General features: G+C 55.0%; 3 protein-coding genes across 3 annotated transcripts in view; 2 read left to right on the forward strand and 1 right to left on the reverse strand.

Annotated features, from left to right (window-relative positions):
- Positions 1-6,504: 6,504 nt before the first annotated feature.
- On the reverse strand, positions 6,505-6,921 carry LOC138363114 (uncharacterized). Its single transcript, XM_069322103.1, has one exon. The coding sequence runs from the start codon at positions 6,919-6,921 to the stop codon at positions 6,505-6,507; it is 417 nt and encodes a 138-aa protein (XP_069178204.1).
- Positions 6,922-9,382: 2,461 nt separating this feature from the next.
- On the forward strand, positions 9,383-12,652 carry LOC138363116 (uro-adherence factor A-like). Its single transcript, XM_069322104.1, has 2 exons — positions 9,383-11,343; positions 12,646-12,652. Exons 1-2 carry the CDS (start codon positions 9,383-9,385, stop codon positions 12,650-12,652), a joined length of 1,968 nt encoding a protein of 655 aa, XP_069178205.1.
- A 78-nt stretch (positions 12,653-12,730) lies between these two features.
- The window catches only part of LOC123747228 (metallophosphoesterase MPPED2), a gene marked incomplete in the record, with an annotated part of 14,831 nt that continues 13,316 nt past the window's right edge, over positions 12,731-14,245 (forward strand). The window contains 1 exon segment of the mRNA XM_045729267.2: positions 12,731-13,003.

The following is a 14,245-nucleotide window of genomic DNA, read 5'->3' on the forward strand; positions in this document are numbered from 1 at the left end:
GATGACCGTGTACACGACGTGATGACCGTGTACACGACGTGATGACCGTGGCCACGACGTGATGACCGTGACCACGACGTGATGACCGTGGCCACGACGTGATGACCGTGGCCACGACGTGATGACCGTGGCCACGACGTGATGACCGTAGCCACGACGTGATGACCGTGTACACGACGTGATGACCGTGTACACGACGTGTTGACCGTGGCCACGACGTGATGACCGTGGCCACGACGTGATGACCGTGGCCACGACGAGATGACCATGACCACGACGTGATGACCGTGTACACGACGTGATGACCGTGTACACGACGTGATGACCGTGGCCACGACGAGATGACCGTGACCACGACGTGATGACCGTGTACACGACGTGATGACCGTGTACACGACGTAATGACCGTGTACACGACGTGTTGACCGTGGCCACGTCGTGATGACCGTGGCCACGACGAGATGACCGTGACCACGACGTGATGACCGTGTACACGACGTGATGACCGTGTACACGACGTGATGACCGTGGCCACGACGTGATGACCGTGTACACGACGTGATGACCGTGGCCACGACGAGATGACCGTGACCACGACGTGATGACCGTGTACACGACGTGATGACCGTGTACACGACGTGATGACCGTGTACACGACGTGATGACCGTGGCCACGACGTGATGACCGTGTACACGACGAGATGACCGTGGCCACGACGTGATGACCGTGTACACGACGTGATGACCGTGGCCACGACGTGATGACCGTGTACACGACGTGATGACCGTGTACACGACGTGATGACCGTGTACACGACGTGATGACCGTGTACACGACGTGATGACCGTGGCCACGACGTGATGACCGTGTACACGACGTGATGACCGTGGCCACGACGAGATGACCGTGACCACGACGTGATGACCGTGTACACGACGTGATGACCGTGTACACGACGTGATGACCGTGTACACGACGTGATGACCGTGGCCACGACGTGATGACCGTGTACACGACGAGATGACCGTGGCCACGACGTGATGACCGTGTACACGACGTGATGACCGTGGCCACGACGTGATGACCGTGTACACGACGTGATGACCGTGTACACGACGTGATGACCGTGTACACGACGTGATGACCGTGTACACGACGTGATGACCGTGTACACGACGTGATGACCGTGTACACGACGTGATGACCGTGTACACGGCGTGATGACCGTGTACACGGCGTGATGAGCGTGTACACTACGTGATGACCGTGTACACGACGTGATGACCGTGTACACGACGTGATGACCGTGTACACGACGTGTTGACCGTGGCCACGACGTGATGACCGTGTACACGACGTGATGACCGTGGCCACGACGTGATGACCGTGTACACGACGTGATGACCGTGTACACGACGTGATGACCGTGTACACGACGTGATGACCGTGTACACGACGTGATGACCGTGTACACGACGTGATGACCGTGTACACGACGTGATGACCGTGTACACGACGTGATGACCGTGGCCACGACGTGATGACCGTGTACACGGCGTGATGACCGTGTACACGACGTGATGACCGTGTACACGACGTGATGACCGTGTACACGACGTGATGACCGTGGCCACGACGTGATGACCGTGTACACGACGTGATGACCGTGGCCACGACGTGATGACCGTGTACACGGCGTGATGACCGTGTACACGACGTGATGACCGTGGCCACGACGTGATGACCGTGTACACGACGTGATGACCGTGTACACGACGTGATGACCGTGGCCACGACGTGATGACCGTGGCCACGACGTGATGACCGTGGCCACGACGTGATGACCGTGTACACGGCGTGATGACCGTGTACACGACGTGATGACCGTGGCCACGACGTGATGACCGTGTACACGACGTGATGACCGTGTACACGACGTGATGACCGTGGCCACGACGTGATGACCGTGGCCACGACGTGATGACCGTGGCCACGACGTGATGACCGTGGCCACGACGTGATGACCGTGGCCACGACGTGATGACCGTGGCCACGACGTGATGATCGTGGCCACGACGTGATGATCGTGGCGACGACGTGATGACCGTGTACACGACGTGATGACCGTGGCCATGACGTGATGACCGTGTACACGACGTGATGACCGTGTACACGACGTGATGACCGTGGCCACGACGAGATGACCGTGTACACGACGTGATGACCGTGTACACGACGTGATGACCGTGTACACGACGTGATGACCGTGTACACGACGTGATGACCGTGTACACGACGTGATGACCGTGGCCATGACGTGATGACCGTGTACACGACGTGATGACCGTGTACACGACGTGATGACCGTGTACACGACGTGATGACCGTGTACACGACGTGATGACCGTGGCCACGACGAGATGACCGTGTACCCGACGTGATGACCGTGTACACGACGTGATGACCGTGTACACGACGTGATGACCGTGGCCACGACGAGATGACCGTGTACACGACGTGATGACCGTGGCCACGACGTGATGACCGTGGCCACGACATGATGATCGTGGCCACGACGTGATGACCGTGTACACGACGTGATGACCGTGGCCATGACGTGATGACCGTGTACACGACGTGATGACCGTGTACACGACGTGATGACCGTGGCCACGACGAGATGACCGTGTACACGACGTGATGACCGTGTACACGACGTGATGACCGTGTACACGACGTGATGACCGTGTACACGACGTGATGACCGTGTACACGACGTGATGACCGTGTACACGACGTGATGACCGTGGCCATGACGTGATGACCGTGTACACGACGTGATGACCGTGTACACGACGTGATGACCGTGGCCACGACGAGATGACCGTGTACACGACGTGATGACCGTGTACACGACGTGATGACCGTGTACACGACGTGATGACCGTGTACACGACGTGATGACCGTGGCCACGACGAGATGACCGTGTACACGACGTGATGACCGTGTACACGACGTGATGACCGTGTACTTGTACTTGTAGGCCCCTCCTAACCACTCTGCATACTCTGCCTCCACGCAGGTCGCACACCAAACCTGTGTCAGGTTAGGTTAGGTTAGGTTAGGTTAGGGTCTGTAAGTTTTAATTTCCTTGAACTGTAACCTGGGGCTGGTCCTCTCCCCCAGTTCGGTTGAGATGATCTACCCGCACAGCTGCTCTAACAAGGTGGTTCTTTATAGACTGACCTCGCCTCCAGGCGATCATGGGAGGGTTTTGTGGGGATTTTACCCAGGATGGATGTTCACTGTACGCAGCCCTCTCCAGGGGCAGGAGCACTGCTCCTGGTGAGGACGGTATCACCTATGATATTCTAAGAATCCAACATCGTGTACCCGGTAACCCATTATTAGAATTGTTTAATGCCAGCTATGTCACTGGGCAGTTGCCTGTATCATGGACCACCAGTCTTACGGTACCTGTACCAAAGCCTGGACAACCTGATGATTTCCGTCCCATCTCACTGACCAGTTGCATGTGCAAAACCTTTGAGAGAATGGTGCTTAATAGATTATTGTATAGAGTTAAAGAGCACATGTCACCTGATATCAATGGTTTCACACATGGTAAAAGTGTACACAACTGTATCACAACCTTTCTTACTGTTCATGGAGATAAAAGGCACAAGTACACAACATTTCTTGATTTAAAAAATGCCTTTGATATTGCTAATAGGGAAGTGATTATGTATGAATTAGCGAGAATGGATATAGGGGGACATTTATTACAATGGATACGAGGCTATCTTACCAACCGGAAGTCCTCTGCACTGTTCCAAGGCTACAAGAGTGAAACTAAAGTAATGCAACTAGGCACCCCACAAGGAGGAGTACTTAGTCCTACCTTGTTTAATGTTCTAATTAATGCTTTACTAAAATCAATCCCAACTAGTCCGGCAAACATCACTATCAGCTATGCAGATGACATCCTTGTGCATACTAAAACCCACCGCGAAATGCAAACAGTCTTAAATTGTATACATACAGCTTGTGAGAGCCTTGGTCTTGTAATCAACTCTGCTAAAACTAAGGTATTTAACAGACAAATTGGCAACCGCAAAAGTGGACCACGAAAACTTAAGATAGACAACATACCAATAGACTATGTCTCTTCTTTCAAATACCTTGGAGTCTCTGTCCCTTGTACCTCAACTGCAGTCAATAAGTTACATCAACAGTGTAGAGACAGACTCAAGGCTCTCAAAACTGTAGTGGGGCACAGCCCGAAATATGGTGTTAATATTAGAATAGCAAGAATGATGTATTTAGCGTATATAAGGTCTCTGATAGACTATCATGCACCAGCTTTGGTCCTGCAGAATGGCAAAAGTATTGATAGACTGGAAAAAATGCAAAATGAAGCACTCAGAATTATACTTGGCTGTCCTATAACTACCAAAGTTCTCAACATGCGGAAAGAATTAAATATACTTAGCATTCGAGATAGGATATTTGAAATTAATCTTATAATGGGACTAAAGCTGCTGCGTGATAACAAAAACAACATTGTGTCAGTTGCACTGTTAGAACACATACGAAATGGAACTAGCGAGTCTAAATGGATTCAAAGAACAGCCACTCACATTAAAATGATGGGACTGCACGATGTATATACAGATGAAAGAGTACAGCACTTCCTTCCACCCTGGCAGATAGTACCTTTTGACATCCTGACCCCTGCATACCCCACCAAGAAACTAATCACAAGCAACCCTCATGCTCAGCTTGCTGCTAAATTAAGCACCATAGAGCACATTCACAATATACAAGCTGAAAACAACATTGCACAGACCATATACACTGACGGATCACTCAATACAGCTACAGGGAGGGCAGGAAGTGCTGTTATTGCTCATCAGCCCGATGGCAGCACAATTCAAAGAAATATCCGAATTAGTAACTGGGCGTCCACAATGCAAGCCGAGTTGGTAGCGATACTGGTAGCACTCGAAATTATTGACAACACTGAAGTAGACAGCTTAATTATTTCTGACTCCCTATCCTCACTACGAGCAATAAACAGTTTGCAATCAAGTAATAACGTGCTTGTCTTGGAAGCTAGACGTAGATATGTAAGAATACTTAGCAAGAGGGTAAATATAAAAACGTTGTGGATTCCTTCTCACATTGGCATGCAGGAACATGACAAAGTTGACGCCCTTGCTAAGGCTGCAGTAAATAAAGACAGTATTGAATGGAATCTTGAGTTATCAAATAGGTCCCTTAAAAGTGTCATTAGACGAGAACTCCTAGATGGATTTGAAGAAAGTAGAACAGTGCAAACTGGAACTAGTAGGTCCATTGTTCATCACAATGAAATGTGTGAAGTAAAACATGTGTATGGGGCAAGTAACAAAGTCAGTAGACAAACAGATGTTGTCACAGCTCGTATAAGACTTGGCTACAAGTATCTCTGGCAGTTCGGCTTGTATAGGGATCTAGATGAAGTAAAGTGTAAAGTGTGTGAACATAGGCAGGGACACACACTCGAACACTATATCTTGGATTGTTGTAAAATTGAGCCTTTTAGAGATAAGTCTAAGCTCACTCTGTATGATATGGCAACCTATCTTATTACCATGGATAAATTACCTGAAATCCTTGCACTGTACCCACATTTTGCTTCCAGTAGATGAACGACATATGAGATTCAGAAACAAGTAGTGTATTGTGAGGACTAATAATAAACAGAAGCTCCCCTATGACTCTGTAATATCCCCATTGGCCAAACTATTATGTATTAACGATAAGACCTACCATTAATGTATGATGACTTACTGTAAATATGTAGCTCTTGTAATAGCACTTTCTCTGTAACTAGCTGACATTGTATCTATAAGGTGTGAAGGATTGAAGAAATTGTTTATGTAATAATCTAAGATGAGGTCTGATAAAGACCTTTTGTGCCCTCTGTAATGCTTTTGCGCTACCGCTCACAGGATGAGTATGGGGTGCACAATAAACTAGCCGCCTTCGGCGGCAACAATCAAATGTACGTTTCCCTCATCCATGTCCATACTTCCTGGAGTTTTATCTTAAGCTGTGCTGCAAGGCCGGGGAAGAAAAGGGTTGGAAGAATCCATCTCTTGTCTTCCACTTCTTGTGCTCTAGGTCAGAGTAGCTCTGCCCTTGTTTTTTCTGAGTTTCTCCTAGGCCGCATGTATTATTGTCTCTGGGTAGTCTCTGTTCCTGAACATATCCCATAGGTCATCAAGCTGGGGATATAGCGTCTCTTCTTTGCTGTTAATCCGCTTGAGTCTGAGTCCAAGTGAGTAGGGTAGCGATTTCTTCAAGGCTAGTGGGTGGCTCGAGTCAAATTTCAGATACGTGTGAAGGTTAGTCGGTTTATAGTATGCCTTCGTATACAGATCCCTGGTTAGCTGGTCTATATACACTGTTGTATCTAGGAAATTAATCGTGGAGTCACTGTGTTCGAGGGTAAACTTTAGGTTTTCATGAACTGATTTGACCATGAAAAGAAACCTTCTAGGCGCGGGAAACCGTCCTCCATTATTCCGAAGATGTCGTCTATGTAACGGAAATATACCGCCGGTCCGTCCTTCCTGTGGGATCGTTTGCTCTCGAACACTAAATGCACAAATATTTCAGCGATTGCCACACTACTGGATGCTCCTATCGTTGTACCATTGGTTTGCCGATATGCTCGTCCTTCAAATTGCAAAAGGGTGTCTCTCATCACATGGAGGATGGCCTCTTCAAGAGTTTCTTTCGAGGGGGTCCTCCATACTCCTGCGTCTTGAAGTTCCTGTCTAATTTTTGCTCTGTTATCTGTAAAAAAAGATGCTACTACCTTTGCAGCTTCTCTCTGTGGTATGCTCGCGTAGAGCGATACCACATCCATGGAAAAAGGCGGGCCCCTCTCGGGACGGGGCCCCTAATTTCTGCAATTTTCTTGAGGAAATCCGTCGTATCTTTGATTCTTTCCGGTAGTAGGCGTAGTAGGGGGTTCAGGAGGGCTGTGCAGATCCAGTCTACCGGCCTTGTTGGGGCCCGGCAGCCGCTTAGAACCGGTCTCCCTTGCCACGTTCCTGTTGTTTCTTCAAGTGCTTTATGGATCTTTGGTAAAAGGTAGAGGTGGGGAATGATGGATTCAAAGGCCAGGAAGACATCTCTCGCCCCTGCCTGCATGAGTCTTCCTTTCCCGTCCCCAGTCTTGTTTTCGAACAGCTTGAGGACTGTCCGTTTACTCCTCGTTTGGGCGTTTCTAAGCGCCGCATCCTGGTTGTGTATCTGTAGGCCGCAGTGTCTGCCAGGTGCCTCTTCATCTCGTACCTGTTGTTGTCCTTTCTCCAGGCGACGACAGTACCTCCCTTGTCCGCCGGCTTTATCACAATATCCGTGCGTCCTTTCAGCGTTGATAGGACGTCCCTCTCCTCCCTTGTGAGGTTGCAGTTCCAGTTGTGTACACGACGTGATGACCTTATACACGACGTGATGACCCGTGCACACGACGTGATGACCGTGTACACGACGTGATGACCGTGGCCACGACGTGATGACCGTGTACACGACGTGATGACCGTGTACACGACGTGATGACCGTGGCCACGACGTGATGACCGTGTACACGACGTGATGACCGTGTACACGACGTGATGACCGTGGCCACGACGTGATGACCGTGGCCACGACGTGATGACCGTGGCCACGACGTGATGACCGAGGCCACGACGTGATGACCGTGGCCACGACGTGATGACCGTGGCCACGACGTGATGACCGTGTACACGACGTGATGACCGTGTACACGACGTGATGACCGTGTACACGACGTGTTGACCGTGGCCACGACGTGATGACCGTGGCCACGACGTGATGACCGTGTACACGACGTGATGACCGTGGCCACGACGTGATGACCGTGTACACGACGTGATGACCGTGTACACGACGTGTTGACCGTGGCCACGACGTGATGACCGTGTACACGACGTGATGACCGTGGCCACGACGTGATGACGGTGGTCACGACGTGATGACCGTGTACACGACGTGATGACCGTGTACACGACGTGATGACCGTGTACACGACGTGATGACCGTGTACACGACGTGATGACCGTGTACACGACGAGATGACCGTGGCCACGACGTGATGACCGTGGCCACGACGTGATGACCGTGTACACGACGTGATGACCGTGGCCACGACGTGATGACCGTGTACACGACGTGTTGACCGTGGCCACGACGTGATGACCGTGGCCACGACGTGATGACCGTGTACACGACGTGATGACCGTGTACACGACGTGATGACCGTGTGCACGACGTGATGACCGTGGCCACGACGTGTTGACCGTGTACACGACGTGTTGACCGTGTACACGACGTGATGACCGTGGCCACGACGTGATGACCGTGGCCACGACGTGTTGACCGTGTACACGACGTGATGACCGCGTACACGACGTGATGACCATGTACACGACGTGATGACCGTGTACACGACGTGATGACCGTATACACGACGTGATGACCGTGTACACGACGTGTTGACCATATACACGACGTGATGACCGTGTACACGACGTGATGACCGTGTACACGACGTGATGACCGTGTACATGACGTGATGACCGTGTACACGACGTGATGACCGTGTACACGACGAGATGACCGTGGCCACGACGTGATGACCGTGGCCACGACGTGATGACCGTGGCCACGACGTGATGACCGTGGCCACGACGTGATGACAGTGGCCACGACGTGATGACCGTGTACACGACGTGATGACCGTGGCCACGACGTGATGACCGTGCACACGACGTGTTGACCGTGGCCACGACGTGATGACCGTGGCCACGACGTGATGACCGTGGCCACGACGTGATGACCGTGTACACGACGTGATGACCGTGTACACGACGTGATGACCGTGGCCACGACGTGTTGACCGTGTACACGACGTGTTGACCGTGTACACGACGTGATGACCGTGGCCACGACGTGATGACCGTGGCCACGACGTGATGACCGTGGCCACGACGTGATGACCGTGGCCACGACGTGATGACCGTGGCCACGACGTGATGACCGTGTACACGACATGATGACCGTGCACACGACGTGATGACCGTGTACACGACGTGATGACCGTGTACACGACGTGATGACCGTGTACACGACGTGATGACCGTGTACACGACGTGTTGACCGTGGCCACGACGTGTACACGACGTGATGACCGTGGCCACGACGTGTACACGACGTGTTGACCGTGGCCACGACGTGTACACGACGTGTTGACCGTGTACACGACGTGATGCTCAACCTTATCGACCTGGTCCGTCGCGGCGATGACGTCACAGGTAGGCATGACGACCGCTAACCTTGCTCTTGATCTCTGGCTGCCTCTCCCGGCCTCGCTGTCTCTCCCGGCCTCGCTGCCTCTCCCGGCCTCGCTGTCTCTCCCGGCCTCGCTGCGTCTCCCGGCCTCGCTGTCTCTCCCGGCCTCGCTGCCTCTCCCGGCCTCGCTGCCTCTCCCGGCCTCGCTGCCTCTCCCGGCCTCGCTTCCTCTCCCGGCCTCGCTGCCTCTCCCGGCCTCGCTGTCTCTCCCGGCCTCGCTGTCTCTCCCGGCCTCGCTGCCTCTCCCGGCCTCGCTGCCTCTCCCGGCCTCGCTGCCTCTCCCGGCCTCGCTGCCTCTCCCGGCCTCGCTGTCTCTCCCGGCCTCGCTGTCTCTCCCGGCCTCGCTGCCTCTCCCGGCCTCGCTGCCTCTCCCGGCCTCGCTGCCTCTCCCGGCCTCGCTGCCTCTCCCGGCCTCGCTGCCTCTCCCGGCCTCGCTGCCTCTCCCGGCCTCGCTGCCTCTCCAGGCCTCGCTGTCTCTCCCGGCCTCGCTGTCTCTCCCGGCCTCGCTGCCTCTCCCGGCCTCGCTGCCTCTCCCGGCCTCGCTGCCTCTCCCGGCCTCGCTGTTTCTCCCGGCCTCGCTGTCTCTCCCGGCCTCACTGTCTCTCACGGCCTCGCTGCCTCTCCCGGCCTCGCTGCCTCTCCCGGCCTCGCTGCCTCTCCCGGCCTCGCTGCCTCTCCCGGCCTCGCTGCCTCTCCCGGCCTCGCTGCCTCTCCCGTCCTCGCTGCCTCTCTCGGCCTCGCTGCCTCTCCCGGCCTCGCTGCCTCTCCCGGCCTCGCTGCCTCTCCCGGCCTCGCTGCCTCTCCCAGCCTCGCTGCCTCTCCCGGCCTCGCTGCCTCTCCCGGCCTCGCTGCCTCTCCCGGCCTCGCTGTCTTTCCCGGCCTCGCTGTCTCTCCCGGCCTCGCTGTCTCTCCCGGCCTCGCTGTCTCTCCCGGCCTCGCTGCCTCTCCCGGCCTCGCTGTCTCTCCCGGCCTCGCTGTCTCTCCCGGCCTCGCTGCCTCTCCCGGCCTCGTTGTCTCTCCCGGTCTCGCTATCTCTCCCGGCCTCGCTGTTTCTCCCGGCCTCGCTGCCTCTCCTGGCCTCGCTGCCTCTCCCGGCCTCGCTGCCTCTCCCAACCTCGCTTCCTCTCCCGGCCTCGCTGTCTCTCCCGGTCTCGCTGCCTCTCCCGGCCTCGCTGTCTCTCCCGGCCTCGCTATCTCTCCCGGCCTCGCTGCCTCTCCCGGCCTCGCTGCCTCTCCCGGCCTCGCTGCCTCTGCCGGCCTCGCTGCCTCTCCCGGCCTCGCTGCCTCTCCCGGCCTCGCTGCCTCTCCTGGCCTTGCTGTCTCTCCCGGCCTCGCTGTCTCTCCCGGCCTCGCTGCCTCTCCCGGCCTCGCTGCCTCTCCTGGCCTCGCTGTCCCTCCCGGCCTCGCTGCCTCTCCCGGCCTCGCTGCCTCTCCCGGCCTCGCTGCCTCTCCCGGCCTCGCTGTCTCTCGCTGCCTCTCCCGGCCTCGCTGCCTCTCTCGGCCTCGCTGCCTCTCCCGGCCTCGCTGCCTCTCCCGGCCTCGCTGTCTCTCGCTGCCTCTCTCGGCCTCGCTGCCTCTCCCGGCCTCTCCCGGCCTCTCCCGGCCTCGCTGCCTCTCCCGGCCTCGCTGTCTCTCGCTGCCTCTCCCGGCCTCGCTGCCTCTCCCGGCCTCTCCCGTCCTCGCTGCCTCTCCCGGCCTCGCTGTCTCTCGCTGCCTCTCCCGGCCTCGCTGCCTCTCCCGGCCTCGCTGTCTCTCGCTGCCTCTCCCGGCCTCGCTGCCTCTCCCGGCCTCGCTGCCTCTCCCGGTATCGCTGCCTCTTCCTGCCTCGCTGCCTCTCCCGGTATCGCTGCCTCTCCCTGCCTCGCTGCCTCTCCCGGCCTCGCTGCCTCTCCCGGCCTGGCTGCCTCTCCCGGTATCGCTGCCTCTCCCGTCCTCGCTGCCTCTCCCGTCCTCGCTGCCTCTCCCGTCCTCGCTGCCTCTCCCGGCCTCGCTGCCTCTCCCGGCCTGGCTGCCTCTCCCGGTATCGCTGCCTCTCCCGGCCTCGCTGCCTCTCCCGGCTTCGCTGTCTCTCCCGGCCTCGCTGCCTCTCCCGGCTTCGCTGTCTCTCCCGGTCTCGCTGCCTCTCCCGGCCTGGCTGCCTCTCCCGGTATCGCTGCCTCTCCCGGTCTCGCTGCCTCTCCCGGTCTCGCTGCCTCTCCCGGCCTGGCTGCCTCTCCCGGTATCGCTGCCTCTCCCGGTCTCGCTGCCTCTCCCGGCCTCGCTGCCTCTCCCGGTATCGCTGCCTCTCCCGGTCTCGCTGCCTCTCCCTGCCTCGCTGCCTCTCCCGGCCTGGCTGCCTCTCCCGGCCTCGCTGCCTCTCCCGGCTTCGCTGCCTCTCCCTGCCTCGCTGCCTCTCCCGGTCTCGCTGCCTCTCCCGGCCTCGCTGCCTCTCCCGGCCTCGCTGCCTCTCCCGGCTTCGCTGCCTCTCCCTGCCTCGCTGCCTCTCCCGGTCTCGCTGCCTCTCCCGGCCTCGCTGCCTCTCCCGGCCTCGCTGCCTCTCCCGGCCTCGCTGCCTCTCCCGGCCTCGCTGCCTCTCCCGGCCTCGCTGCCTCTCCCGGCTTCGCTGCCTCTCCCTGCCTCGCTGCCTCTCCCGGTCTCGCTGCCTCTCCCGGCCTCGCTGCCTCTCCCGGCCTCGCTGCCTCTCCCGGCTTCGCTGCCTCTCCCTGCCTCGCTGCCTCTCCCGGTCTCGCTGCCTCTCTCGGTCTCGCTGCCTCTCCCGGCCTGGCTGCCTCTCCCGGTATCGCTGCCTCTCCCGGCCTCGCTGCCTCTCCCGGCCTCGCTGCCTCTCCTGGCCTCGCTGCCTCTCCCGGCCTGGCTATCAAACAACTGTGATTTACTTCAAGACGACACGTTCCTGCTATACATAAACAATAATTCTAAAATCATGCGCAATGCGTCGCTGTCGAACGTCAGATCGCATATTTTTCACCTTGTTCACGAACGGTCTCCACCAGACAACATTGCGAATCCGTCTTAACAAAAATTATATAGGAATGAATGGTGTTTTTTATTGATATACAGGAAATTGGGAAAGAAGGATGGCATACGTCTTCCTGAATGCCAAAGCCGCCACCACGGAATATTCCGTCACTTTTTACTCGATGGGAGATTGACGTTTTGGCACGAAATAAGGTAAATGTTATAAACGTATAATTATTAATCCGTGTCCTAAAAGCAAGTAACACGCGCTGAGTGATTGGTAATATATATAAATTGTTGGGGAAAATGATTGCGTCATGGAGGTGGTTGCCAGATGTGGCCAGACACGGCGGTGGTGCCATCACAGGTTGCTTCCGTGGAGTGGCGGCCACACGCGCCCCGCCGCCCTGGCCACTATTGTGTAGTGCAGTGATGGACAGTGACTGACGGGTGCGGGGGAACCACCGCTGGTGTGTGTGACACCCACCACCAGTGTGAGAACCACCACTGGTGTGAGAGAGCCACCACTGGTGCGTGTGAACCACCGCTACCTCTGGAAGACATCCCTACAACGCACCTCTCCCACAATAATTGAATTAAAACAAAAAATATAAGTACGTCAAAAAACAAATATTTTGTAAAGATGTTTTCGTATTAGCAGGTTATATAATATATGGTTGTTATACGTGTGGGTTTAGAGCAGACGAGGCAGGTGTAGGCGCGTGCACGTACACCCGGGCGCCAGCAGATGACCGCTATAACAACACCGGCTGCCAGCCACTCACACCCTCCTGGGCCAGATGTTTGTCAACAAAGCCAGCTGTCATGTGGTGGCGCGCACGCTCGCCTCGCGCCCGCCACTCTCTCCAACATGCCCACATGTTTCGACCTCGTTAAAAAGAAGTGTTGCCGACATACACCCATTTGCTATATAATTAATTATAGTTCTGGAGTATAATTCTCGAATATAATATACTGGAGTCTGTATGGTTCTGTTGTATATACTGGATCGTGTGTGGTTGTGTAGTATATCGTGGAGTGTGTATGATTGTATTGTATATAATACTGTATAGATGTATTGCATATACTTGTGTGTGTGTGTGTGGTTGTGTTGCATATATTGGAGTGTATGAATACGTTGGAGTATGCACATTGTTGCCACTTACATATGTATGTGAAGCGTGTGTAGTACACATGTGAACGATTGTCGTCTTTAAACACTGGCCTTCACTCGTAATTGTGTTCCTTTCCTCAATACTAGATCAGAACACGTTCTGTCTAACGTTGAACAGGAACACCAGAGGGGCGAGGTGCTCCCCTCCACCGTAGTGTGTTCAGCTTGTTGTAAGCTTGGGGGAGTATTGCTTAATTCCACCTGGAAATAATATCAGGACAAATTAGGGGTGTGAGGGGGGACATTTGACAAGCCGCAGGCTTCCTGTTCTCACGAGGCCACTAGTGTGTCAGTGACCTTCAGGTAAATTCAGGAAACCATTCATGGAAATGTAATCATTTCTATAAAAAACATGTGAGTAAAAGGTCATAATGTGATATTTTTTAGTTCGGCAGCTTTGTAAAGGGGAAGATAATAATTTGTTTACTCATTATCACCACACCAAGGTACTTATCAACTGGGTGCCAAGTCATGTGGGAATAATAGGAAATGACATTGCAGACGAAGCTGCAAAACTTGCAACTAAGAGAAGAAATGTAGACATTTACATACCACAGAGTCTATCACAGATTAAGAAAGCAATTAGAAACAGAGCAATGCAAAAGATGTACAGTGACCACAACACAGCAGTTGCAACATCAGGATCTGCGGGTTGGTACAAGAATTCAACCAACTACGAACC

This window comes from Procambarus clarkii, chromosome 10 (genome assembly GCF_040958095.1).
Source record: "Procambarus clarkii isolate CNS0578487 chromosome 10, FALCON_Pclarkii_2.0, whole genome shotgun sequence".
In the NCBI taxonomy this organism is placed as follows: domain Eukaryota; kingdom Metazoa; phylum Arthropoda; class Malacostraca; order Decapoda; family Cambaridae; genus Procambarus; species Procambarus clarkii.

What these genes read in the sequence shown, in the direction of transcription:
- LOC138363116 (XM_069322104.1), top strand. Translation starts at nt 9,383, where the DNA reads ATGACGTCACAGGTAGGCATGACGACCGCTAACCTTGCTCTTGATCTC.
- LOC138363114 (XM_069322103.1), bottom strand. Translation starts at nt 6,921, where the DNA reads ATGGATGTGGTATCGCTCTACGCGAGCATACCACAGAGAGAAGCTGCA.